This window comes from Lonchura striata, chromosome 4 (assembly GCF_050655825.1).
Source record: "Lonchura striata isolate lonStrDom1 chromosome 4, ASM5065582v1, whole genome shotgun sequence".
NCBI classification, from domain to species: Eukaryota; Metazoa; Chordata; class Aves; order Passeriformes; family Estrildidae; genus Lonchura; species Lonchura striata.
Genome location: NC_140706.1, coordinates 15,142,723 through 15,169,199, shown reverse-complemented (window position 1 = coordinate 15,169,199; position 26,477 = coordinate 15,142,723). Strand labels below are relative to the sequence as shown.

Here is a 26,477-nt window from a genome sequence, read left to right as displayed (position 1 = left end):
GTGCATTCTTGAGAAGTTGAAAACATATTGCAGGGTATTTAGAGAAAAGGTTTTACTATGGCTTAAGCATTAAATAAGTAATTTAAGAAAATTAATTCACTTTCTAAAATATCCAATTAGCAAGCATTTCAGCTATCAGCAGCTTACTTGATGTGAATTCTTCCTACAATTCTATCTTCTTTACAACTCTAATGCACCTGAGACAATTATGGCAAACTCCAAGCCTTAAAGAGCATCACTGTACAATATTCAAGTGCTTGTGACATTCACTTGGATCAGCTGAAGATTCTGGAGGGATTTTGCCTGACTAATTCTCCCTTAACATGAAAGGCAGGGTATGCACACAGTCCCCATTCTGGCAGCACTGCAGGTTGCTTCTCTCTTTCCTAGCCAGCTGCAGGCTCAGAGTGATGTGAGTGGTTTCTCCATTCAAATGTTTTTAACCCAGGAAAATGGTATTCCTTCTCATTTTCAATTTATGTGTTAAATAAATAAACACACAAGGGTTTTTTACACCTTTCCCTGAACTACCAGTTAAGAGTCTTCTACCAGAGGAGTCTTCTAAAGTGAGAAGTAGGATCCTGATCCTCTTTCCTCTAAATATATTTCATCTTAACTCTGAAAAGTATCCATGTGAACCACTCCTTAATTCATACTTGGAATGGGGGGTGGTAGTGCCTTGATTTAACTGCACTGCTGATCAAGTCAAGTGCAGTTATGGACATTACTATAAATATTTTTTCTTATTCCCCTCCAGTAAACATTATGAGAGTTTTACTATGTGGAAAATAATGTTTGGAGAAGATCATGTTAGTAATTTGATCTGCAACACAAATCAGTTTTTCCAAAATGAAGAGGCCGATTCAGTAATGTATTTAATCACAAGTCCCAATTATTTAATTTCTCCCATCCAAACTATAGCTTTTTTCTATATATTTCTAAAAAGCATAAGCATCAAAAACATAGCAGCAAAGTTAAAAGTTAAAGACTGGAGAAAGGAAGGAGTGTAAGACTGTTGATTTACAACAGGTCTTTCAGATATTTTTCAGTCTTTATGACACTATCATAAAGCAAAACACAAGCATTACAGGAGTAATTACATTTTATATCACCTTTTAAAAGTTATTGCAATAAATCAACATCTACCTGTAGTTTCAAACTCTCTGGCCAATTGATTATTTGTAAATTGAAAATCTGTCCAAAGTGAACTCTAAAATCGGAACTTATTGGTCGGGTAACAGTCCTTGACACTTCTTTGGAGTTGAAAAGGACTTTAATAAATGCTGAGCGTTTCTTCACATCTTCTCGTCGCAAAACTTCTGCTCTGTAAATATGTCAAACAAGCTATCATATCATTTTAATAACATTTTGATAATTATTTTTAATGAAAACCTGTTTTCTCATGGGGAGACAGAACCCACCTAAAAATAGATGGTATTCCTCCAAAAAGTCACTGTACAGGAATGACTTCAGAACTCTTACTTAACAGGTGTTTTATATTCTTGTGAATACAAAATGATTTTAAAATGATCACGTCAAATTCTGGATCCACAAAAGCTAACTCCATATAAAATAAGTTATCTAGGGAAAAAAAAAGTCTCTTCCACTCCCGTCCTCCAAAGCACAAAAATGTTATCAAACTGAGTTAAAATTTTGAAGTTTTCAGTCATTGGGAGTACAATAGCCAGGCAGGATTCCCTGATGAGGCTATTTGTGAACAAAGTACAAAACAAAGCAGTATTTAAGTTATTGAAATACAGCAGATGTATGTTAAATTGTGTGTGTAAATGTGGAAAGTAACAGAAAAAAGTACATTTATTTCTTTAATCCACAGTGAAATCTCTGGTTTAGTACACAATTTATTTTTTTTTCCTTTGTTGACTAGAACACAGACCTTGTGTAAAGGACTAGCTAGTAAGAGTGGTACTGCCAGCAGCAACTCAGACTCCACAGTGAAACCAGCTCTTTGTATCTGCACACTGTTCTGTGCAGATGCTCAAGGAATATCAGAGGGTTCAAAGGGATTGTGTACACATGCATTTTTAAGTGCACTATGTACAAGGTTACATATCACTTGAAAATTAATTGTTATATCACCTTCAAAAGCAGAGGTTTCATCACTAGGCTAAACAGAATGGTGAGCTCATGCATCTTGTATAAACAAGCAATTAATAAATTATATATAAAATCACAAATAAGGTAATTTGCTGGCCAACATTTATCTTACCGAGGACACTGCTCAGTTGGAGTTATGCTTCCCGAGAGGGTCAGCTCAGGAACTAGAATAGGCTCTCCAGGTTTCCTTCTGCAGTTGTCAGCTTTTTCTCTAACCTGCTGCTCTATTTCCAGCCTATTGGCCATTCTAGGTGGGATGGGTTTTATCCGTTCCTCACCAAAATCATGATCATCTGATTCTTCATCTACATGAGTATCTTTTTTCTTTTTCTTCTTGGACTTCTGCATATAAAAACAATAATGTTCATTCTGAATATGTTTCAATCTCTGCAATTTTTTCTGTTGCTCTCTTGAATCGCAAGTGCTAAACACAGATGGTTTATGTACAGTAAAATGCCAGTATAATTTTAGTATTATACACAAACACATAAAAGATTTTTCTCATTGTAAAGGACTGCATCAGTTTCAGAATTCAGCAATACATTCCATTCATATGCTTCAAAATCATAATGTACTCCAAGCAAAACATTTATTTAATCTTCTCTACCAACTTTCAGAATCAGCATGTTTCTTGAACATTCTGGCTAGATGCTGTGTTCTCATTTGCCTGAGCTACCATTACATTCAGTTAGGATTGAAGGAAGGTTACTCAGCCAGTAGACACAGTTGTTTGAGATGTACCATCTGCACATTCACTGACAAAACAAATGCACATGTGCCACAAACTCTGGAGCACAAGTGTTTTTAGCTTAGCAGTATCTTTAGCATGAGCAGAATGATCTTTCCCTTCCTTGTGCCAAACAAGAATAAACAAACAGAACAACACATGCCTTTCAGCATCTCCTAAACTGCAGAACACCAGTGTTTCTGTGCATGCCCAGCTTTAAACAGCTGCAAAACAGTTCTTCCTTCCACAGACTTATAGATTACTTGGAAGTACAGCTTGCTTGGAAGCACCAAGCCACTTCACAATTTAACACCTCATAAGTGAAAGAAGAGGAAGGAGAGCAAACAGATTCTGCTCATTAACTAACGTAGTAAGCCAAACAACTTGTTCACATATTTTTATTAGAAAATATTCTTTCTTTGCTGAATTTTATGTTATCCTTCTTGTTCTTGTATTTGCTTTTAAATTTATTTAGTCTCACCTAGCTCTGGTGTGTTTGATTCACGTGATCTGTACTAGTAAGAAACCAACAGGAGCAATTATGTTAAAAAGTACTTTGAGTAATAAAGCACTTCTGGCTACAAAAGAAAGGTAATTTCATTCTAAAATAAAAGAACCACAATCCTCTCAGTCTCAAGATAGTTTGTGACTAGCACAATAAAAAGATGCCACAATGGTAGATGTGAAGGCATAACTGGTGGATGAACAGTTTGCATTGGGATCAATGTTCATGACTACTTGCCTTCATTTCAAGGTTTACACTTATTCATCTTATCCTACAAGTGAACTGACATGATGCTACTGAGTCATATGCCCACTTGTGCTCTAATAACAGGAATTTCCAATTCCTGTATATTGGCTGCCTCTCAAATATTTTAAATGCCTTCCACAGAGGCTGTGTGTACATGAAAAAACTCTCCATAAAACTATCACTAGAAATACTAGATTCTTGAAAACTATATATGAATCATTTTCTTAAGCTTTATTTTTCTTTGGTATCCAAAAATCCAGAGTGTTCAAGCTGGACAATAATTATATTAAAGTATAATCACCATTACTATGAAAGCAAACCTCGATTTCAAAGACCATCTTGTCACAGTGCGTTGCTGTAGCACCTGTACTTCTCAATATCCCTTTGAAGCACAACTGAGACCATAACTACAGCACAGATTGTTAGCAATAAAGCTTTTCAGAGGTGAAAAGCTAGAATATTGATTAAATCTTTAAGTCAGACATTGCTGAACATAGTGAGACATTCCCAAACATCTATTTACATGAGATATCAATTGCTAGTTCATTAGAAACATCCCTTAATTATTCTGCTTTGTCACTCACAGGCACAAAATTCACCCATGTTTTTTCTTTGCAAGCAAGAAATGAATTTAACAGGAATGCTGCAAAATTACCAAACTGAAAGAAAGAACTGAAGTGCTGAAAATCAGTAGCAGAAAAACAATGACTAACAAAAACATAATATATTCTAACTTTTAATTAACAACTACCTTACTAACAAATTCTAAGTAGACAGAATGTATCTGGACATAAAATATATACATAACTCTGAATTTTTTTCTGTAGTAGAAAGAGAATTTTTTGACACATTTACTAGTAATTTTTTTTTTGTAAAATTGAATGATTTAAACAAACCTGTGTCTTCTTCCAGGATTTCCAGTCATGTAGCTCAGTTTTATACTCCTCCATTTTCTTTTCATATTCTTCCATACATTCTTCTAGCAATTCCTTTATCTCAGCCTGAATTTCTGCTTCATATGCTTTTTCATCTGATTTCTGATCAACCTCTTCCCTTCAAAACAACAATTACCAGCATCTTACAGAAAATTACATAAGGGTTACAGTTAAGTCTGTAACATATAATAGAAATCTATTTCTCCATTAATTAATTTCATCATATCAAAAGTGTGTTTTATTTAAAAAGACTAGCAAAGATATTCTTAAGTGTTGATAGTAGATAATTATATTAATTCCAGATAGTAACTTTCTTTACTCATTAGTCTGTAGAAATTCCTTTCTGCTACAGAATCACTTATTTCCACTTTCCCTCCTCCCCAGACTCAAAAGGAATAGAGGCAGGCTCAAAGTGCCAGCACTTTACAACTCTTACTTCTGCATATCAAAATTCTAAGTTTTCAAATTTACTAATCTTATTATAACTTCACTGCTATCAAATAAAGTACAAAAAGTGTTATCAAGACATACTTCCTCAAATAAAGTTTCATGGGTGTGTTAGTAAACTTCTGAAAGTCCCGGAGAGATTTAATTTGTTTCCAAACTTTGATAATGGTCTTAAGCAACGTTCTGTCTTTTTCTTGTTCAGCATCATGAAGTCTTCTAGTTTGTCTAGAAATACACAAACATAACACAAGATCAATCAGAATTGTCTCACTCAGTGGAACAGATTGAAAACTTGGGATACCAAAAGCCAAGTGATGGGGGTTTCAGGTTGATTGATGGCTACATTGGATTAAATCCAAGGAACATAAAACCCAGATTTGAAGATTGCAGGATTTGATTTCCTCCTATATTCCAGTCTCTTTCATTTGGAACAATTTGACTTCAATTAAGTCTGTTCTTTAGAGATCTTACAGTTTTCGGAAATGCTTATTACAGCTGTACATAATTAAAAATATTTTAAAGTAAATTCATGTAAACAACAGCCCAGGAAACCTACACTGGTGCTATGAAGTAATGCTCATTACATGTGTACATTACAAAAGATGTTTTAAACTTCATATGCCTCTAGCTCCAGTAAGAAGGACCTCGGGAGATGAAGTAATGTAATACGCTCTTTGACAGACGTACAAGATTCTTAATACAAACAAAATTAATACAGCCTTTTTTGTGTCTCAGAATTGACATTTCACATTTCAACACTCTAACATGTTTGTAAAAGAGCTATTCATTAGCACTTTTAATGACCATCACACACTTCCAATGTAAATGTCCATACAGTACAAACACAGGCTGTTTTCACCATGATCCTGGTATAAAATCAAGTCTGTGATTAAAAAAAAAACAATGTAAACTAACACATTACTACTTGTAATATTCAGAGAATGTGGAAAACAAAGACAGAGTTAGAACTGAGAGAAGAAAGATATCATATATCATTTAATAGCATAAGCCAGTTTAGGGAAAACAAAGAAGAAATGCAGACTTCAGAAAGCAACACGAGTAACTCCTCCACTTCATTAGCTAGCAATTTGCATATTACTTATCCATGTAGAAACTTTTTTTTTTTTTGTCTACCAGATGACACTAGAAGATGAAACAAAGGCATGAGGAGCACATAGATCAGTAATCACACTTATCCAATGTATGGGATTTGGACACAGAACCTTTCAGTAGAGAATCATCTCTCCTACAATACATTACCCACAAGAACCTGAATCATACAATCCACAGCATATGCTGGCTTCCTACTTCAGGAAGTGACAGTAGGGCTTAATTCCTAATCTGCAAAAGTTTTCTGTGTTCAGATGACATTTCTTCCTCACGCCAATGGAAAATTACAGTTTTGATTTCAGAAAGCAAAGCGTATACATCTGTTATGTTATTGCAGGGTGGAGGAAATAATTAGATTATTTTCCATGCTACATATCTGTAATTTCTCATGAGTGTTCTACATTGACCATCAGGGAAATGCAACATTAAAAGAGAGACAAGGCAGGTCAGATGATTTTACCAACATAAATGGTCCAAGTTAGTACTGAATACCATGACAGCAAAAATTCCTGAGCCCATCTGACCTTCATTGTGTAACAGCTTCTAATACCAGAACTGTAGCCAAAATGAATTACAGATATGAAAAGCTCTAGAATAATACTGGCCAAACTCATCTCATGTTACTTAAGCAACACTGATCTCACTGATTTCAGCTGAGTTTCTCCAGATTCATAATAGCATGAAACCAAACTAAAGCAGTCAAGATACAGAAAAACACATCAGATACACAGAAGAATTATTCTTTCTAACTGGAGTTCACCATCAAGCAAGCCTCAGGGTTGCTGCCAAAACCCAAGAATCTCATTCCTACAGTGAATCTTCCCATCACCATTCTCATGCTTTCCCTAGTGAGAACTCCTGTCTCTGAGGTACAGTATGGTAACTGCACACCTCCTGCTCCTTGTCCCCTAGTAGATATATTAATAAGATACTGATAAAAGCAATCCCATTTTCAATTGAAGGAATTCTTCAGTATAAAATATTAAATTATAGACTACTTTATGTTTGTTAAGAGGGCGTGTGGACGTGTAAGTTTAGCAGATATGAATTTCAAGGCTGAAAGTAGAATTCCTATCAAAAAAATTTTTCTTCTTCATATTGTGTTATCATGTGACCCATTACATCACCTTATAGTTCTGTTTCTTTAAATGAATACCTTACTGCCTACTCTTAGATTGTGAAAAACTTTCAGACTTTTGTTATCTACTAGTTAAAAAGCTGTTCAGCATGGATATCCAAAACAACTTCTTTTTTTATCATACTGCTAACACTTACAGTTCATCACTGTCCATCTGCCAAAAATAACACTGTCACTACCAAGCCAAAAACTGTAGTATGTTTTTACTACACAGCTTTTCTCCAAGAACAATAACTGTAATCTTGTAAAACAAAATTCTATCACTTTATTTTTATTAACCCACTGGCAAAAACGTAGCCAAAATACCTTAGAATGGGAAGGAAATAAAGAACATTTGTGTAATGAGGAAGAGGATGGAAAAAACTAGGGGTTTTGTATGTTCAAAAAATTACCTTATTGCATTGTAAAAGCTTTTTGCATACAGCTGAAGTCTACGAAACTTTATTTTAATTAAATTTAATTATACAAAACATACCAGTAAATAGCTACTAAGAAATTGATAAACATAATCAAATTAGACCACTTTTAAATGAAAACTTCAGCCTAAACTGTATTTTCTTCATAACATTTTATGCAACTTACCTCAAAATTCTTCTAGAGCTATACCTATAGCAGAATTTAAAAGTCTGACATGAATCATATTCTGTACCAACACATAAAGGAAAAAAGGAATATAATTTTAAAAACCAACAATTTAATGACTTCATACCCACCTGATCTCCATTTTGTATTCAGGTATGCTTTGTTGAGCCACAGAAACACCATCACCACCACCTTCTATGCTATATTGCACAGCACTCCTCAAAGCATGCAGCTTGAAATAATAAACAAAAAAGTAATAAACAGATGGCTTAACAATTACAATTACAAAAGTAATTAACAGATGCGCTTTGAAAGGAAAGAGCTAATTATTAATGACTGAAAACCCTGAATTATCCTGATTCTGCATATACCGGGTTTTGTCATGTCTGTGAGGTGATTCTTCAGCATGACATTTTAATTAGGATCCCTGGATACAAGAGGGAGATTTACTAACTTTGATCATTGCAACAGATCTAATCCAAGGAGAAGACTGATCTAAGAAGCATTCTGAAAGCTCAGGAATCAAAGGTGTAAGTGGAAAAAGACCTCAAGTCAGCAAAACCCCCCAACTTTTACAAAATGCTTTCTTGGGACTAGGAAGGACTACTAAAGGTAATACTTAGTGGATTAGAAAATCCCAGAACCATAGAATAGAATCACAGAATCATTAAGGTTGAAAAAGACGTCCCAGATATGAACTAAACCACAGCACTAAGTGCCACGTCCAGTCATTTCCTGAACACTTCCAGGGATGGTGACACCACTTCTTTCCTGGCCAGTGCATCCAGTACCTAATCACCACTTCAGTGAAGAAATTCTTCCTGATGTACAATTTAACCTTCCCTGACACAGCTTCAGGCCAGTCAATCCTCTTGACTTGCCTCTTGGGATAAGAGAGTGACCCCCACCTGGCTACAGCCTCCTTTCAGGCAGTTGTAGAGAATAGTAGGGTCCCCCATGAGCATCTCCAGGTTAAACCATCCCTGAAAGGAGGTTGTAGACAGAGGCTGGTCTTTCTGACAAGCAACAAGTGACAGTACAAGAGGAAATGGCTTCAAGTCCCAGGGAGGTTAGATTGAATCTTGGGAAAAAATTTTTTTCACTGAAAGTTTTGTCCAGCACTGGAACAGGCTGTGCAGGGACATCCACCATCCCTGAAGGTATTTAAAAGTATGCAGACTGGCACTTGGGGGTTAATAATGGATGTGGCAGTGCTGGGATAATGGCTGAACTTGATGGTATTAGAGGTCTTTTCCAACCTTAATGATTCTATGGCTCTATAGGTTCCTGTAATGAAGACATGGATAACCCAAATGTTCTGTTTCAGACAGCACTAAGGCAAATCCTTCAAAAGTACTAACAAAACAAAATAAACCAAGGCATTATTTTGAGATGCTGTGTGAAATGTGTGTCCATCAATAGAAGTATAACCTAATGCTTGATATAAAAATTCAGAAATGTCTGTACTCTACCTATTGATCCTCATTACAGTAATATAAAAATGAACTTTTATAAAATTATTATTTTTTCCCTTATAATAGTTCTTCAATGTATAAAATAATGACCTTTACTTTATGGAAATCTGAATGTATAGGTACTTAATAATCCATGTAATTTTTGACAGACAAGTGTGCTTGTGTACCCTCATGACATCAGAATTGTGTTGACAATGCCTAATGTTCACGTACACACTTAGACCAGAGAAGACCACTGTCATTACTGCCAATGCACAGACAGAGGAAGAGTGGTGGTACACAGGGGATAAGCAGCCCTGTCAAGCTCACCCAGCAAGCCAGCAACAGAGCCAGAAACAGAGGAGTCTACATCTAGCCTTGGATTTTGCCATGTCACAAAGGTGACACAGTAAATGTGGTAGCAGTATGCATTTACAACATAGAATCTGTCACAGACACATACCTGGAAATGCGTTCTACTTTTGCTCATTCTGGTGAAATTAAACTGCATCCTTTTCCTTTGATTTGGTAACTGAAACTAAACTTCACTAACTTCCTTCCATCATTGAATAATATCTTTTGCGGCTTCCCTGTCAGAGCTGCTGTACACAACCCTGTAATGTCTAATCTGTCACTCAATGGGAAACATTTTGGATACTCTAAGGAATACTATGAAAATGTTATTGTATTCCTTTTACTTGAGAGTTAATTCAAATTCAAAGATCAAAGAAATTTTTAATCTTAAAAATGCAATTCTGCACTGAACACAGAGCAACTCAGTCAAATATTTAGGTTTTTAACTTCTGACAAGTTCAGCTTTTACCTTAAACTGTCATGTCATTGTGTCAACAAAGTATGAAGACAGAACAGAAATACCTTGTCTGTGAGAAGTCTGGTAAGATTCTTCTGTCTTCTTGCTAAATACTGATCATATAACTGAGCCAGTTTAGCTGCTAACACATGCTCACGGCTAAAACAGGGATGATGGGTGAATATCAGTCCAGAAATATCAATATCCAATTGAAACATTCCCTGAAAATCTCCAGGTCCAACAAAATACTGATTGGTAGATGTCATTTTTGTTGCCTGAAAGAAAAAAATAATAAAATGGATTTACAGATTCTGACAAGAGTATCTTCCAAGGATTTTCTCTGTAATTCCATGTGAGGCTGAAATAAGAAGTCATCTTCCTATACTGAAGGTTTTGCCGAGCAATGAAGAGAATGACACTGGATCAGAAAAAGCAGAGCCTGCTAGTTCTCTTTTGACACATTTGTTTCATACTACTTTGTTTCCTCTTAGAACTGAGCTCTAGGATAGAGTCCAGCCCTGACAGAACAGCTCTCCTTGTAGATTAGAAAGATAAGGAGCTCTCCTTGCAGATTGTGTAGATTAGGAAATATATTACTTGCTTCCCCATTCAAACATCAGGGAAATCAGATCAACAAAGGCAAATTAAAGTTTTCAGCAACAAAGCTTAAAAAGCCTGCTTCAATCCACTGTAACAAAAAGACATCCATGGCTTACATCCTCAAGTTACTGAAATCCAAAGAGAATTAACACTGCTTCCAGCCTGACTACTCCTGCTGCCTTATTAGGATCCTTCAGAAGACATTCACCAGAGACATCATGGTGCTGTAAAACACTGTTACGTAGTGTTTGTTGCAGTCCCTTCCTGAGAACAGGAAAAGAGGGATTTGGAAGGAAATTTAGCTGTTGCATAGGACTTATATCAGTCCTCTTTTTTAGGATGGGTATAAATGGCCATGAAACACACTTGAGTCCACTTGATCTTTCCACATTCAGTTTCTTATCAAAAGATACAACGTGTCATAAAAATGACAACTTTGAATTCCTTATGCTTTAACTATTTTACTGCCCATAAAGGACCCTTAAGCTCAGTGTCTTACTACTGTGACTTAAGATTATTTCTATGTCACTACAATGTCAATTGATCATGTCAATACAGTGCTCCTGAAACATGAGCTCTCTTGGTCTATCTTTACATGATCTAAACAGTAGATTTTTCCTGCCTACAGAAGCACCCTGCACAGATCTGTGCTACTGAATGCAGCCTGTGCATTGCATATTTATCAACAATATCAACTAAAGGGCCACATTTAAATCTGCATTAGGATTAGAAAAAAATCTGTATCAGTCAGAAACACTTGTGTGTCCCAAATGAGCACTCCATTTAAAAGTCTTAAAAGTTAGCTTTTCCAAAGGGTAACAGAGTTCTAACAAGCAGAACAATTAAATCTTGCTTCAAGATTGCTGAATGCTTTTACTTTTAAGTTATTTTAATTTGTACTGATTGTACATTGAAACTGCTGTTTGCCAGGGCAGGTATGCTGTAACTGGAAAAAAAATCAACCACAAAAACCCCTGCAAACAAAAAAAAGCAAACATGAAAAACAACAAAGAAAAAAAACTCCACTACCTTCCCAAAATACCTGAATTGATGCTACGTAACTCAAAATTAGTCACTGTCTACATGAGCAAACTATATATACACACTAATATATGAACTACTCTGACATGAGAATATCCGAGAGCCTCAAAATGATCTTAGTGCCTCGCAGACTTGAAGGTGCTTGTCATGGGCTGACACTTTACTACTGCAACCAACACTTCCTAAACTCTTCATCCTTTTGTATGCAATTTTAAAGGAAAAAACAGATATATACTTAATAAAGTAGAACTAATTTAAAGAACAGATATGAAATCACAAAAACCAGTCAACAGTCATGGCTCTTAGCACAAAACCCTTCAGGTCACCAGGGTTTTTGGTGCATAAGAACTGGGACACAGGGTCTCAGGAATCACATATATGAAATAAGCTTACCTTTCTATACACTGTTTCAAATTCTGGTGCAATGTCTTCTTCGAGTGAGAATATTGCAGGCCTAGTAGAAGACTGTTTAACTGGATTAGGCAATGCTAATATTTTGCCATCATCACCAAACCATTCTTTCCCCTACAAAGGAAAACAAAATTATATATTTTTTCTTACTTTATAAAGGAATTACTTGCAAAATCATAATTCTTGTAAAAAATACAGAATGAAAGGTAACTATGGATTGTTTGTGACTGAAATAACCAAAACTTTCCTAATACACCAAAATGAAATCTTCAAATATACCAGAGGTAAGTTTTGAACTTAAAAGACCAAGATGTTGCTCAAACTTTGATTATACTGATTTATTTTTCCTTCAACATTTAGTGTTATAGATTTGAAAGAAAAAAAAACAATGTCACTTATTCAAATATTATTTTTTTAAATCACTAAAATGGAAAGAATTGTAAGTCTTGTTTTACACAAGAGCTGAATGGCAGCTCAATGATTTATCAAAGCACCTCTCAGATCTTCTAGTCCAAAACCTGAGCTACTTAAACAGCATCTATGAAAACAGACCAGGAAAGTATTTTACACAGCAATTGCCATCCATGGCTTTGCATGTTCAACATTGTCCTAATTCATTCCTCTGTTCTCATTACCTGGATTCAAATACAGCTTAAATCAGTGCAGCTGTCCAAGGATGCTGCCCTACCCTGTTATTGCCATACCTGTTTTATATACCTTGTATTTATATTATTATTTTTAATACCTAGCATTGAGCCAAATGTTGATGTGGTAACACTATGAAGTCAAGCAGAAAACTAACTGGGTTGAAACTGCCAATTCAAAAATGTTACATCCAAATGTTCCAAATCTGATTAGCAAAAGCACATGAGGAATACAGACTCACCAAACAAATATAAAGGACAGCTACTGCTCAGGAGTTTAAGTCTATACTGAATATACACCTTACCATGTATAAGATGATAATATAGGAGGACAAAATATATCCAGACTACTTTCCCAAGTCTTTCCCAAGTCTTCAAGACATACTTAAAAATCTGAAAGGATTCTAAAACCTCCCTGATAATCTACACCAATATTTAATTAGCCTTACAGTCTGATCAGTGATCTGTTCCCCAGCATGCTACAAGCAGAGCCAAGAAAAGACATCAGTTTTGCAAGACCCAGTCTGATGTTCTGACAGCGGGGTCACACTAAAAATAGGCTCCTACAAAAATATGTATTTCCCAACATCTGATGCTGCTAAACATTTTGAAGATGAAAGCCTCATATTAGCATGACTTACTTAACTGTAACAAAAATAAGATACTTATAAAGATAAATAAAATACTGATAAAAGTTACAACTAAAAAGGTAGCACTGACTTACTTGGTCCTGTCTGAGTATTCTGTTTTCTAAAATATTTTGATTAGATTGTGATACAACGGGCCTTTCTCCAGTGTAAAGACCTTCATCCTCAAGGTACCTAGGCTGCATATTTCTAGGCATCTTCTCAGAAGCAGGCACTAGTGAGACATCAAGAAAAAAAACATGTAAAATATCTTGTAGTTTTAGTTTGTTAATTATTAAAATGATCACCACTGTATATTAAGTATGCTGTCAGAAGTATTTTACTACATATGAAAAAAAAAGAAATAAATATAGAATTAAAACTGGTCCTTATCTTAGTCAAGACAGATCTCTCATAATAAATAAACCAATAACAAAAAATTTCCTTACCAAAAATACTTCAGGTACTTAGTGGACTTTACTGTTAATGGTTGCTTGCAGAATAGTGTAAAAAGCCTTGAGCAGCAGCTGACTAGAGAAGCATTTCTAAACCTTTCTGATGGAAAACTTTCAGACTAATCAGAGTTTCAGTTAATAAATAGTTTGTTTAAGCTAGTCTCATACAAAATACAAAACATGCATAAAAGAGTTACGTTAGCCAAATAACAGCATGTGGAATTAGTTTTGAAGACCTGCCTGCAAGGCTGTTTCACTGAGTGTATGCATTCAGTATTTTTCAAGAAGCAATCCTGAAACAGGAAAGGATTGTACTGAGGGTTACAACAAAAGTTTTCCCCTAAATCAAAACACAGTGGATCACACAGGAAGTAGTCAGAACTAAATTACAAGGCATGAAAAAATAGAAGCACACAATGTCAAATACTATGACATTGCACTACAAGCCGTACTAGTACCATTCCAGTATATATTGGTAGACTTGTTTCTATTTCTTCCAGTTCAAATATCAAATATCAAGTGATCATATAAAGCAACTTTTTAGGACTTTGAAGTTCTGTGGGAATAATGCAAAAAGGTCAGAGATATGATCAATGCTGCATACATTAAATAACAGCAGAAGAGGGGCTAGCACCTTGCACTTCCTACAGGGAGGAAGTTACCCCCAAGCAAAGGAGATGCCCTGAATACACTTGCTAGTGCAGCAGGTGATGACCTGCTGAGATGTGCATGTTCCCAGCTAATCCATCTGCCAGACTTTTTCAGACTCGACTAGATAAGCAGTATCAGAGAGCTGCAATTAAACATCTCTCTCTGCTGCCAGAGATAGTCAATACAAGATTTACTCAGCAGATCAGAGAGTGCCACGCTATGCAAAAATCCAGGAACTAAATGGATAAGCACAATCTTCATACCTGCTAACATGCTGGGAATGAAGAGAAATTCTTTTTCCCTTTTCAGTTGCTCAGTGTAGCTCTCACAATCAACAGGTTTCACTACTACAAGGTCTTCATCTGTCTGCCCTATGAATAAATCATCTTTCACCAAACGTACGTCGTCATCCTATAGGTAAGTGCAAACATCTCTGTTAATTTGTCGGTTTCTTAAGAAAATTTCTTGAGAAAGTACGCTTTGAGAACTTTTAAAGAAAGCAAAGATGCTGTTTTACATAAACTAATAAAATTAACCGAAGTCTGAATAAAAAATATTAACATTTATTCTATAGTTCTCACCATTTCATCCTCCTCTTGTTCATCTTCATGAGTTTCGACACATTCCTCTTCTAGCTCTTCTTCTTCATTTAATCCGTTCTTTTTCCTGGCTCCAGATTTCATTTTCTCTGGTACAGCATCAAAATTGAAAGTAAAGAAATTATATGCTTCTTCCTCAGAAGGAAAATCATTCTGAAACTAAAAAAAGAAGACAAAGATGTTAGGGTGTTTTTAAGAAAATTAGGGCAAAACAAATTGAATATATCTTCCCATTAATAATATGAAACAGCAGCATGTATAGATATTGGTTACGAGAGAATTATTATTTTATCTCAAACAAAACTCACTCAAATGCTAAAGCTAACTGGAATTTGTAAATGATTAATGAAATTTTCTCTATTTCTATATATTTAATTCAATATTTCTTGCAAAGTTTTGTTTAAGAAGTTACCTCGTCTAATTCTAACATTCCTATTATTTTAAATATAAACCATTTGTGAATCAGAACACCAAAGTTTCAGTTCTGGACATACTGTAGATACACAGGTAAATGATATGAGGAGAAATTTCTAATGGCCTTTTGCCTCTGAAGGATCCAGGACCCTTTATCTTTAGGATGAATCCTCTAAGAAAAGAATTACCATTAGTACTTTGTAGCTAATAAATATCAATATACTACTCTGCAAAATGCTTTTACTAACAAATGATGGCATTCAATAAAAAGGATTTAAAGAGAAGACACATTTTTCCTGCAAACTCCAGGAGTGTCCAGATATATTTACTAGAGCTTTTTGGGTTTTTTTTAATCAAATGACCCAAAGCCATTCTTATATTTGATGAAGGTTTCTTTTATATACTTCAACTGTTGGCATATACTGCTTGTGAATTTTTAAATTAAATAAAACCTTCTCCACTGCTTAAGACTGAATTCTCTCTCCTTATTCAAACAGAATCATGAAACCATATAAAGGTTAACTTAAATTAATGTTCATTATTTAAATTGAGGAATTGGTACTTACTGTTGACTTTTGTTTAAGCTTTTTTACAGAATCATGAAACTTTACTTTTAATGGTAAGCGTGATTCACCTGCTGACATCTCCCTGAATTTATCATTATCAGACTGCATAAAAACATATACATAAGTTTTAGCATGCATTTAGTGAATCATAAAAAAATACAAACAACTAACTACAGTTACTAGATATTGCATTTTTACAGAAAAACAAACAAATGAAAACATCACCACTGTGTTAACAAACAGATAGCATATTTATTTTACAAGAGTACATCTAACTATTAATTCCTTTGGGTCAAGAAATAGACTGTAAAGTATGAAGAAATGGTTCATTGCATAAATGACAGTAGCTGTCTTCACTGCTGACAGGATCACTGTTTCTGCACTCCTGAACACAAGCAATCACAAGCTGATGTCCAGAGGGAGAGCAAGGAGGCAGCAAAGGCAAGCCCCCCTTCGGGCAGCCAGCCCCAGCAGGACAGCAGTGCCAGGGGAGCTGCTGGCAGGGACTGTGGCCCAGGTAAGACAAGCAGGGCACTTCTCAGACAACCTCTGCTGCTATCAGGAAAACCCTCTCTGATATTGTTTGAAAAAGGTGGTGTTCATTGCTTAGGTGCTGATTATTTATCTTATTCTCTCAAACAATTATTGCTAGGCTACTCTCTAACTCCCTGGGTGACACACCCCAGCCTTTTCAAGTGAAGAGGTATCTTGTTCATCCACTCCCAGTCCCCTGAAGGCCTATCTGTGAGAACCCCGGGTTTGGTTTGGGGTCTCGTGTGGTGGTAAAGTCTCTCCTCCAACCCGTGCTCCCAAAGAAAAACTCTGCAGCCTCTTCTTGTTCGGTCTCAAGACGATTTATTGCTAGTTATCTAACAGATTATGTTCTCGGGCTGCGGCCCTTTGGTCAGCGGCCCAGGCAGAGATGCACACACTCCTGACACCCTGACTGTCTGCTGTCTTCTTCTTCTCTCTCCCCGCCCAGGGCTGCTGCTATCTTCTATAAGATGTATTACGTATAACATGTTTATACATTATTCCCCAGTACCTACTACCTATATTACCAAGTGCTTTTCTACTCTAAACCAATCTGTGAGTGCCAACATCACCAAGAACATGGAGGTAAGGAAGAAGAAAGAAGAAAGACGGGTTCAGCCCACTTTCCTCCATCTTAGAACTTCTGACACCCATGTACAAATTAAAAACCCCCCTGTACAAGTGTTAAAACCCACCTGTACACTACTAAAAAAATTTCCCCTCTACTTTGTAACTACATTTACTATACTATCTAACCCTTTGTGACTGCTTGTTCCACCTTCAAAGTTGGTAATTCATTCCATGGTTCAAACTCGAAATCACAGCTGATTCCAGCTGCCTGCCGGGGTCCAGAATGCCTCTGACCACGGCCTGGAACCTCTAAAATGTCTGGGAGACATTTTGAGTTCCCACACCTATCTGTCTCTACACTAAGGCCACTGCAAAGGTCACTGGTTCTGAGGTTGCTTCAGCAAGTTCATTTAAGTGTTTCAAAGTGATTTTCATCAGGCTTAACCAACAAAAACACATCTATCATTCTATCTGTTCTTTCATTCTATCTGTTCCTCTTCTTTGTGGCCTGAATTGTTAGATTAAAGGAAGACAATTCTTAAGTTTACCTTTATTACACCTATATTTCAAAACAATAATATCAAAAAGAAAATCTCAGACTCTGTCAACCTGATGGACATTTGTTTAACAACAAAATAATACCTTGTGCATAAATAAGTACAAGAAACAAAACCAACATGCAGACAGAAAGTTTCACATATACTTGGCATAAAATTAATAAACAACTCTAACAAGGATATCACTTCTGCATTTTCCTAATACAAATATATTAAAACAGTACTACTTAACTGAAAGCTGTAATAATTATTTATTATAAGATAACATTGACAAGAATCTTCCCACAACGTACTGAAATGGCAATTCTCCCCTAGACAAGTGATTTAGCCATGCTAAATCGTATTGTTTGAAATTCCATATAAAGGCGTTACTGCTCTATGCTGTTATTTCCTGGGAACAACACATTCTTTGGAACACAATTTCTATAGACACGCAATCTTTTTGTGAATTCTGAAGAATATGAGTGCCAGTTCTGCACAGGCAAAGCCTTTGTTGTTTTTTTTTAATACAAAATTCATTTTCAAACAAAGAACATGGTTATACAAAAAAACCTCAATATAAAATGGTAACAAGGAAATACAATAAAATACAATGACAAAGTTAATACCCAGCATTTAGCAATTGTATAGTTCAAATTTATATGAAGCTCTTTTACAGTGGGAACTTTATATAAAGCTCCTGTTATAGTAAATTTTAAATACTTCAAGGCATCTTAAGCAACAGAAGTCATGAACTGCTCAATGACAGACGTTTCACATGATGTCCATAATACAATGTAAGCAATTTATTACTGCTAAAGATATACAATAAAACAAATAATCAGAATGGTTCCTTTCTAGTTACTAATTCAAACAGCAGCATAATTCTGTTAAATGAAATTGATCTTCAAGAGTGTGCAGACTGATTTTTTTCAAGTTTCATATTCACTTTCTTATGATAGTAAGACAAGAATGCACATTTTTACCGTTTTATCCAGTCTGTCTCCTGGTTTTCTTTCTTTGATGCCTTTTAAGCGCCTTGGCTGTGGACTGGGGTCTTCTTGTGATAAGGTGATTTCAGCTTTTGTCTAAGCAAACAAATGAGAAAATGTTTAGCTGTAATAGAAACAGAAATAGATGAAAGCTACAATAATTCCCAGAAACTCAAGACTTACTTTTTTATTTGTGTTAGGGACAGAATCATTTAATTATAAAATCAGCTTAAGTGGTTTGCCAGATCCATATATTAATACACCTTATTGAATTGTACAACAAATGTACAAAGGAATCCTTTGCTTTCAAAATAGTGTAAGAAATTTTTTGACAAAGAACACAGAAGGAACTTGTAATGATTGTATTGGAATTACAAAATAATGATACCTTTTATGTTACTATGAACAAATTTAATTTAAATGTTAGAAAAGAAAATAGCAATACAAAATGTAGCTGTACTGATGAACTGAGAACTCTTTCAGCTTCAGAAACAAAAAAGTAGATACCCCAACTCAAATCCACATAGCACAAAACAAGTAAAATGAAGTGGGTGTTCCTTATAAGACTGAGGTCAATCAAACAGGACTTCTGAAGGATTCTTACCCTTGCTGCTTTTAGTTTCTCTCTCATTCGCTGCCTAACAGAAAGCTCTGCAAAGCTTGTCCTTGATGTAGAAGGAACAGGTGGCAACTCTAAAACAGATTAAAAATGGTAATGTGTTTAAATAGAGTACTTTCTGAAAGAAATGTTTGGAAAATAAAACCATTTATACCAGAGTCCCATGTTCCAACAGAAAGAACTTGCATGACAAAATATGAATGAATAAAACATGTTTTTGGAATCCAGTATAATCCAAAGTATAATTTAAATGCCTTCAAACTACAACAGATCTACCTTTCATTATATACTATGAACCACTGTAAAAAATGCTTAAGCACACTTTTAGTCCACCAACATTTAGGAAAGAAAAATACATTAAGATAAACTTCACCACTACTGACTCTACTCAGAATCATCAAGAGATTTTGGAGAATTATACTATTTCCAACTGATACAATTTACTGATTCCTGTATTTGTGGAAAAGAAACATTCATTGCATTTAGAAATTTTCAAAAGAATGAACAAGGTGCAAAGTCCTAACCCCCTATTTTGGTGGAATTTTCAGCATCTGCCTAAATCTAACACCTTTAAAAGATTTAATAATAATTTGAATGGTGCAATAGTGTTTATCTCCACACAAGCAAGAATTCTCAGAAAGCCACATTTTCTCAAAGATAGCCTTTGTAAAGTGTTTGGAATCGAGAAAAAACTTTAGCAATTTATAAAACTTCAGGCTCACGAAAGATTGTAGCACACAAGAAAAAAGGCTCTGTATGATGGAGATGCAAATGATGAACTTTAATTGTAGTACGAAAGGTGGGTACACACTGGGAAAAAAAAATAACTTTTTATTCTAGCACTGGAACCGAGTCCCTTAAACAGTTATGGAACCTTCACCAGTGCAACCCTTTAAGTTAAAAAACAAAACCAAACAAACAGATAAACCCCAATCCTCAAAGAAACTCAATCAACCAAATAACCCCACCAAACCCAGGCATCAAGACTTAGAAAAAAAAAATTTAAAGGAAGAAGCTAGTCTACAGTTACCTTTAGATTTTCCTCTTGTGAATTTTTTCTACCATTTTATTCTGTTTGGTTAGCATTCAAAAACATATTCTATTTCATTGCAGCAAATGTGTAATTTCAATTACATTCTGATAAATAAAAACTAGAAAGCAACAGATTAGATGATTTGAAATCGTTTACAATTGTCTGTAAACATTTCCAGACAAGCTAGGTGAACAGTGTAAACTTGTAAAATTAGGGCAAAAAAAATCTGCTGCTACTTCAAGCATCTCATAGAACATTAGAACTTATGCTCTGTGTGCAGAATTCTTTATCAATTCATCTGTTCCTTGAGACAACAGGGTAATTACCTTTTCTATACATAATGAAAACCATTTTAAGGCTTTGGTTGTTGCATCAAATACTGTGAGATACTGTCATTGAAAAATTTTAACCACATTAAAAAATGGTTTTGTGGTTTTGTTACTTTATTCCTCTGGACATAGACTTTTGCTCTGCTTATGTGAACAGGCTCTACAGCTAACCAAGCTGTGCTCAACTTCAAAATATATCTTTGAAGTGAAGAAAGTAAAACTGATATCCATGAACATATTACTTCGCAGGATGGCCATTAGAAGGCTGTATGAAAAAAATCCACACCATATTTTGGCTCCTACAGTGGCTTTGTATTTTATGTCAGGCAGATCTAACAAGTCTGTTGGATAGTCAAACTAAAATTAAACCTGAGAACCTGAAAATGTCACCCTGTGTTTTCTTTTGATTTCATCTGCACTCAGAGGGGGTCAAAGCCATTGGATCTCAGTGTGTGGCTTCAAAGCTCTCTGCACTGACACTGACTCAGACCTTCTGAGAGATCTCAAAGCATGCAGAAACCAGGTACAAGACAGATGTTAATGCTGTGACCAAGCATCAGTTACCCGAATGAAAATAGGGAATGGTAATTTCCAGCACAGATCCTAAAAAAAGTGCTGTATTTGTCATGCATACAACTGCATAAATGCATAGTAAGACACAAATCCAACAATGAAGAAAAATTTACAGCAATACTGCAGTTGTGCTGGCTTCACAAGGCAGGAACTCCCAGACACAGGCTTTTTATTTAAAGCAATTCTTTTGAAACTCTTATTTACTAGTCTGACTAGTGGACTGACATAAAGCCATGTTGTTCCATTTAAAAAAGATATAAAGGCACTAAGCGCACATATAATTGGATTAGAGAAAAATACTGAATTTCTGCAAACAGATTGCATTAAAAAATAGTTGAGACTAACTGAATGCTTGAAAGACTAGTACAGAGATTATGATGAATATTAAGCGAAGAAGTAGCTGACGGACATGTTTCAAGAAAAGCTTGCCATAGTGGGCCAAGAATAATAATCACTCCATGCAAGAAGAAGATAAACCACCTATTTGAGGGATGTGACAAATTAATGATTCCAGAAAAATTATCCACTTCCCACTTGTTTTAAAATACAGTTCTCTTTTCCTGAAAAAAGCAGTGTGAGGGTGTGTATACTTTTAACATCAGAGATTTAACATAATATGGTGACAACTATGACAAACTAAAAAGGCCTCAGAAGAGAGGTGATGTATTATCACAGGCACTAAAATAAAAGCAAAACCAAATAGTGGAGCAAACAGACAATGCAGAACTTTTCAATGGCACCTGGAAAACTGCTGGGGGAATTATTTTTTTTTAATGGTTAGAAAAACCATTTCTTGGCAAGAAAATGATAATCAGAAATTCATACACAGATCATCACTCTAACAAATGAGTGAGAAACTCAAATCTACTCTTACTTGATAACTGGGCAATATGATAGCTAACAGCAGTTGTCAGCATATTCAAAACTTTAACATATAGGACAAGGAAATTTAAATTATTTATGAATCTGTCAAACTGAATCCTGGAGACGCAGCAAGAATTAAGGTAAGTTTTGAATAGATACGTGAAGGCTTCAGCTCAAGGTGTAGTCTTTCTCAAAATGTGAGATGCAATTTAAAAAACCCAACCAAATAGATGGATAAATTATACTGCAATTAAGTAAACCAATGCCACGGTCTATCCAGAATACCACATGCTGTAACTTTTCACTTGATCATACAAAGTTTGCAAAATTACAGGTATTTTGGAAGCAGAAGTAACAGAGCAAAATTCTCAAGAAAACAAAACATTTATCACATATGGAAACTAGCAACTAGTTTTCTTATGGAGAGTACAGCTGAGCTATTCTGTTTATTTTAGGAAAATAAGCCCTCATGCGTAGCAGCCACTCCCCCAGTTTGTAGAACCAGAAAACTTGCTGAGGGTACATTCTATCCCACGGTCCAAGTCGTTGATAAACAAATTGAGTAAACAAAACAGAAGACTAGACTCATTATTGATTCCCACCAGAAAACTTGCTGAGGGTACATTCTAGCCCATGGTCCAAGTCGTTGATAAACAAATTGAGTAAACAAAACAGAAGACTAGCCTCATTATTGATTCCCAGGGAGTGCCACAGACAGAGGCCTCCTCCTCTGCTGACCACAACCCTCTGAGCTCTGCCATTCAGCCAGCTCTTGATCCACCTCACTGCCCATTTACCTAACCCACGTTTCCTGAGCTTAGCTGCATGGATATCATGAGACAGTGCACAGCCCTTGTGAAGTCAAGCCAGACAACACCACTGCTCTCCCCTCACTGATCCATCCTGCCATGCCACGACAGGCAGCTCTCAGATTGATCTTCCCAGGGCAGAGCCATGCTGACTACTCCAGGTGACCTTTTCCTCTACATGCTTGGTGATGACCTCTGGAATGAGCTGCTCCATCACCTTCCCAGGGATGGAGACAAGGCTGACTGGCCAGTTCACGTCCAATAACATAAATACCGCACGTCTACATAAATACACCTGTAAAACGTAAGGGCTTTTCGCAATCTAAGCACATTTAAACGCGACAGGAGAACTCGTTGGAGCGCAGCGCGGCCCGTCCGCCCAAGCCGAGCTGACGCGGCGGTGGCAAACACAGACCCACGCGCACCCGCGGGATGCGAGCAGGGCTGAGGAGGCCCGGGAGGAGCGGGCAGGGAGAGCCGGCCGCGGGGAGCCCCGCGCGGAGCCGCGACCCACGGATCGGCGCCGGGGCAGCGGCCCGCGGCTCCACAGCGGCGGGCGGGCAGCCAGAGCCCGGCGGAGCCGCGCCCCGCCGCCGGCGGGCACTCACCGCGCCCCGCCGCCGCCGGCACTCACCGCGCCCCGCCGCCGCCGGCACTCACCGCGCCCCGCCGCCGGCGGGCACTCACCGCGCCCCGCCTCGGAGGCGTCGCTGCGCCGTGCTCCCGACATGGTGCGGCCGCGCTCGTAGGATGAGTATGCCTCGCTGCCCGCGGCCCGGCGGGACCCGCGGCCTCCGCCGGCTGCGGCGGGGAGGGAAAGGCGATGGCGGCGTCACCGGGACCTGGCGGGCACCGGGACCCGGCCCGGCGGCGGGGCACAGCGAGCACCGGGACCCGGCCCGGCGGCGGGACCGGCCCGGCAGCGGGGCACACCGAGCACCGGGACCCGGCCCGGCAGCGGGGCACACCGAGCGCGCGTGCGCGGGAGTGCGCGTGCGCGGGGCCCGGCCGGGGACAGACGGACGGACGGACGGACGGACGGACAGACACTCGGCTGCGCACCGATATATTTTATAGATACAGTTATAGACATCTGTCTTATCTTTAGAGTTCACCTCCTCATACCATAGGGGTTTGGGCTTTCTTTTCCCCGCCTGGCATTTTGCCGCGTAAACATGATTAACCTCAAAAGCTGCTCTGCAGGTGAGAAAACAGAGTAACTTTCTGGTTTTGCAACCTACGCGAGGCTAAATATATTTAACCACTCTGAAGATAATTTAATCAGCTAAGTGTGGATCAATACGAAATAGAATTAAAAAAAAAAAAAACACACACAAATCCAAAACACATTAAGGGTACCTATTTCCAGCAGCGGTACTTATATTTGCAGTGTATTTGCACAGAAATTAATCATGCAGGTCTGAAAGAATTAGAATGGTGCTGACAGGTGAGAAGACATTAAAAGAGTGTTGGGTTGCTTATTTCACTTTTCACAGCTATATATAAAATATTCCTATTATTCTCAGTGAAAAATGATCATAAAACATGTTTGTCTCTATGAACTGGACACTAACCTCCACGACTATCATCAGGATTCTTCACTGCAGTTTGCCTGGGCAGTGGCTGATACCTGCCTGTCACAAGACAGGAATAACTCATGACAGATAGGCTTCAATATATGCTTCAATATATGCATAAGGATCATAAGAGACATTCCATCTGACATTTTCCCCCCAAACACTTAAATTACACTATTTAACATACAGGCTTTGTCTGTTAAAAAACCTTCATTTTTTTCATAAAGGAATGATATGTATCTATTTAATTATTCCATATAATAGTGAATAATGTGGGCCAGTACCTGCTGTATGAACACTCTTGTTTTTTTTTTTTTTTACATAAACAACCCATCTTTGATCCATAAAGCCCACTGCAATATTCAGATCACAGAGATGTGTTCAGTCCCTTTTCTCCCTGCTTTCAGCATTGGGCTGAAATACCTTCTAGCCACCAAATTACTTCAGTTTTATTTGCACTAGAAAGTGCCTGTATTTGTTTACAAACATTGGGGGAAGTTTTACCTTTATTTGTACACAACTTAATTTGTTGCTGCTGTTAGTGCAGGTTCCTGTCCTACTTTGCCTTTCCCAGATGGAAAGCCAGCCATGGCTGTAACTTGTTCCTGACAAAAGCTTGTGCCAGTGTAGCTTCACCTGTGCAAAACCCAAGGGCTCTGTGCTTACAGATGAAGTAAATCACAACAGCATAGTTTATTCTGGATTTTAAAATTCCCATGAAACAACTTGTGGGAGTAAAATGTGGGGCCTTTTTGTGTACCTGGATAAATCTTTTTTGGCAAGAGGGCTACGTGAGGCTGACACAGATCACCTGTGGTTTCCTTGTCACGTCTTTGTACTGGGTGTGTACAGGGTTATGTGTACTTGCTTCAAAATGTGCTTCCAGCCCAGCCTAGAAGATGCAGAGTGACCTTCATATCCCTCCTTATATCTTAGGAGGTACCAAATGAAAAAGGAGAAGTTATTTCGTGCCTGAGGCTTAGCTTTAGCAACTACTGGCCTCAAGTATTATCAGATTTCTTAGTATGTCGCAGCTAGCACAGGGAGCTGAACCCACCCTAAGCAAGTGGCTTTCCTAGACAAATGTCACTCCCTCCCAAACCACCTGTGCATTTGCCTCAGCACCACTTCCCTCAGTATCTTTCACCAGGCTGAGGGTTATGTACCTAAGAATGGTCACATTTCCTTGCTGCTGGCAAGGTTCATTAAATACCCTCTTCATGGCGCAAAAAGTACAGCACTGCAAGGAGCAGCAGCCTTTTTATCACTTGGCATATAAATCTCTTTTTCATACCAAGCTTTATGTATCAAATTTAAACAGTCTTTCCTAAAGGCACATGTAAATGTAGAACACTGACAACATTGAAGAAGTGCTTTATGGCAGCTTTCTTTAACAATTTGATAGCATTTCTTGAAGTTAAGTACTATAACAGACACTTTAAAATGCAATAAACAACTGGATGCAAGAACTGTAAAGCTCTCCACTAGCTCAGAGGTGGTTTCCAAGTGCTGGAAACTAACAACAGAAACACAGAGAAGTTTCTCACACTGCTCTTTAAAAAAATTGTTGCATCAAAAGTACCTAGAAAATAATTTTGATGATTTTGTGTTACTTAAATCTCATTCTTAAGTCTTATACATGAAAGTACACTAAATTCATTGACACTGAAGCAGAGCTTAAGGAAAATGTTTGCTTCCTACCTGGGTTTTTTTGTACAGCAGCTCTTGGATCACACACAAGAGCGAAATACCACACTCCTAAAAGCAGCACCTCAGCTGTGCTTTTGAAGAGAAAAAGTCAGATTTCCTGCTTAAACCACTAAACCACTTCTGGCAAACTTCTTTTTGTAAACAATTTCATCTATGGTAAAAGGGAAATCATAAATAAAATATGGAAAGGATGCAACTCCAACATACCATTTTCAGTCACTGCAGTGATTTTAAAAAGCAAATATCCACAGTAT

The 26,477-nt window shown here is 37.2% G+C and overlaps 1 protein-coding gene across 9 annotated transcripts in view; it reads right to left on the bottom strand.

The window, feature by feature from the left end:
• Window positions 1-23,941, bottom strand: part of CC2D2A (coiled-coil and C2 domain containing 2A) — a 53,986-nt gene extending 30,045 nt beyond the window's left edge. For 2 of the 9 annotated variants that reach the window (XM_085577707.1, XM_021554365.4), the window contains exons 1-14: window positions 23,624-23,941; window positions 19,314-19,402; window positions 18,704-18,805; window positions 16,078-16,179; window positions 15,080-15,256; window positions 14,762-14,909; window positions 13,491-13,627; window positions 12,105-12,236; window positions 10,136-10,345; window positions 7,937-8,037; window positions 5,060-5,200; window positions 4,490-4,646; window positions 2,228-2,457; window positions 1,147-1,324 (exon numbers count right to left, since the gene is read on the bottom strand). In XM_085577707.1, coding sequence (XP_085433833.1) covers window positions 1,147-1,324; window positions 2,228-2,457; window positions 4,490-4,646; window positions 5,060-5,200; window positions 7,937-8,037; window positions 10,136-10,345; window positions 12,105-12,236; window positions 13,491-13,627; window positions 14,762-14,909; window positions 15,080-15,256; window positions 16,078-16,179; window positions 18,704-18,805; window positions 19,314-19,402; window positions 23,624-23,666 — 1,947 coding nt within the window. In that variant the 5' untranslated portion in view covers window positions 23,667-23,941. Of the gene's footprint in view, window positions 1-1,146; window positions 1,325-2,227; window positions 2,458-4,489; window positions 4,647-5,059; window positions 5,201-7,936; window positions 8,038-10,135; window positions 10,346-12,104; window positions 12,237-13,490; window positions 13,628-14,761; window positions 14,910-15,079; window positions 15,257-16,077; window positions 16,180-18,703; window positions 18,806-19,313; window positions 19,403-23,517 lie in introns of all 9 variants that reach the window. The other 7 variants (XM_085577705.1, XM_085577706.1, XM_021554364.4 and 4 more) reach the window with 7 other exon arrangements.
• Between the last annotated feature and the right edge of the window lie 2,536 nt (window positions 23,942-26,477).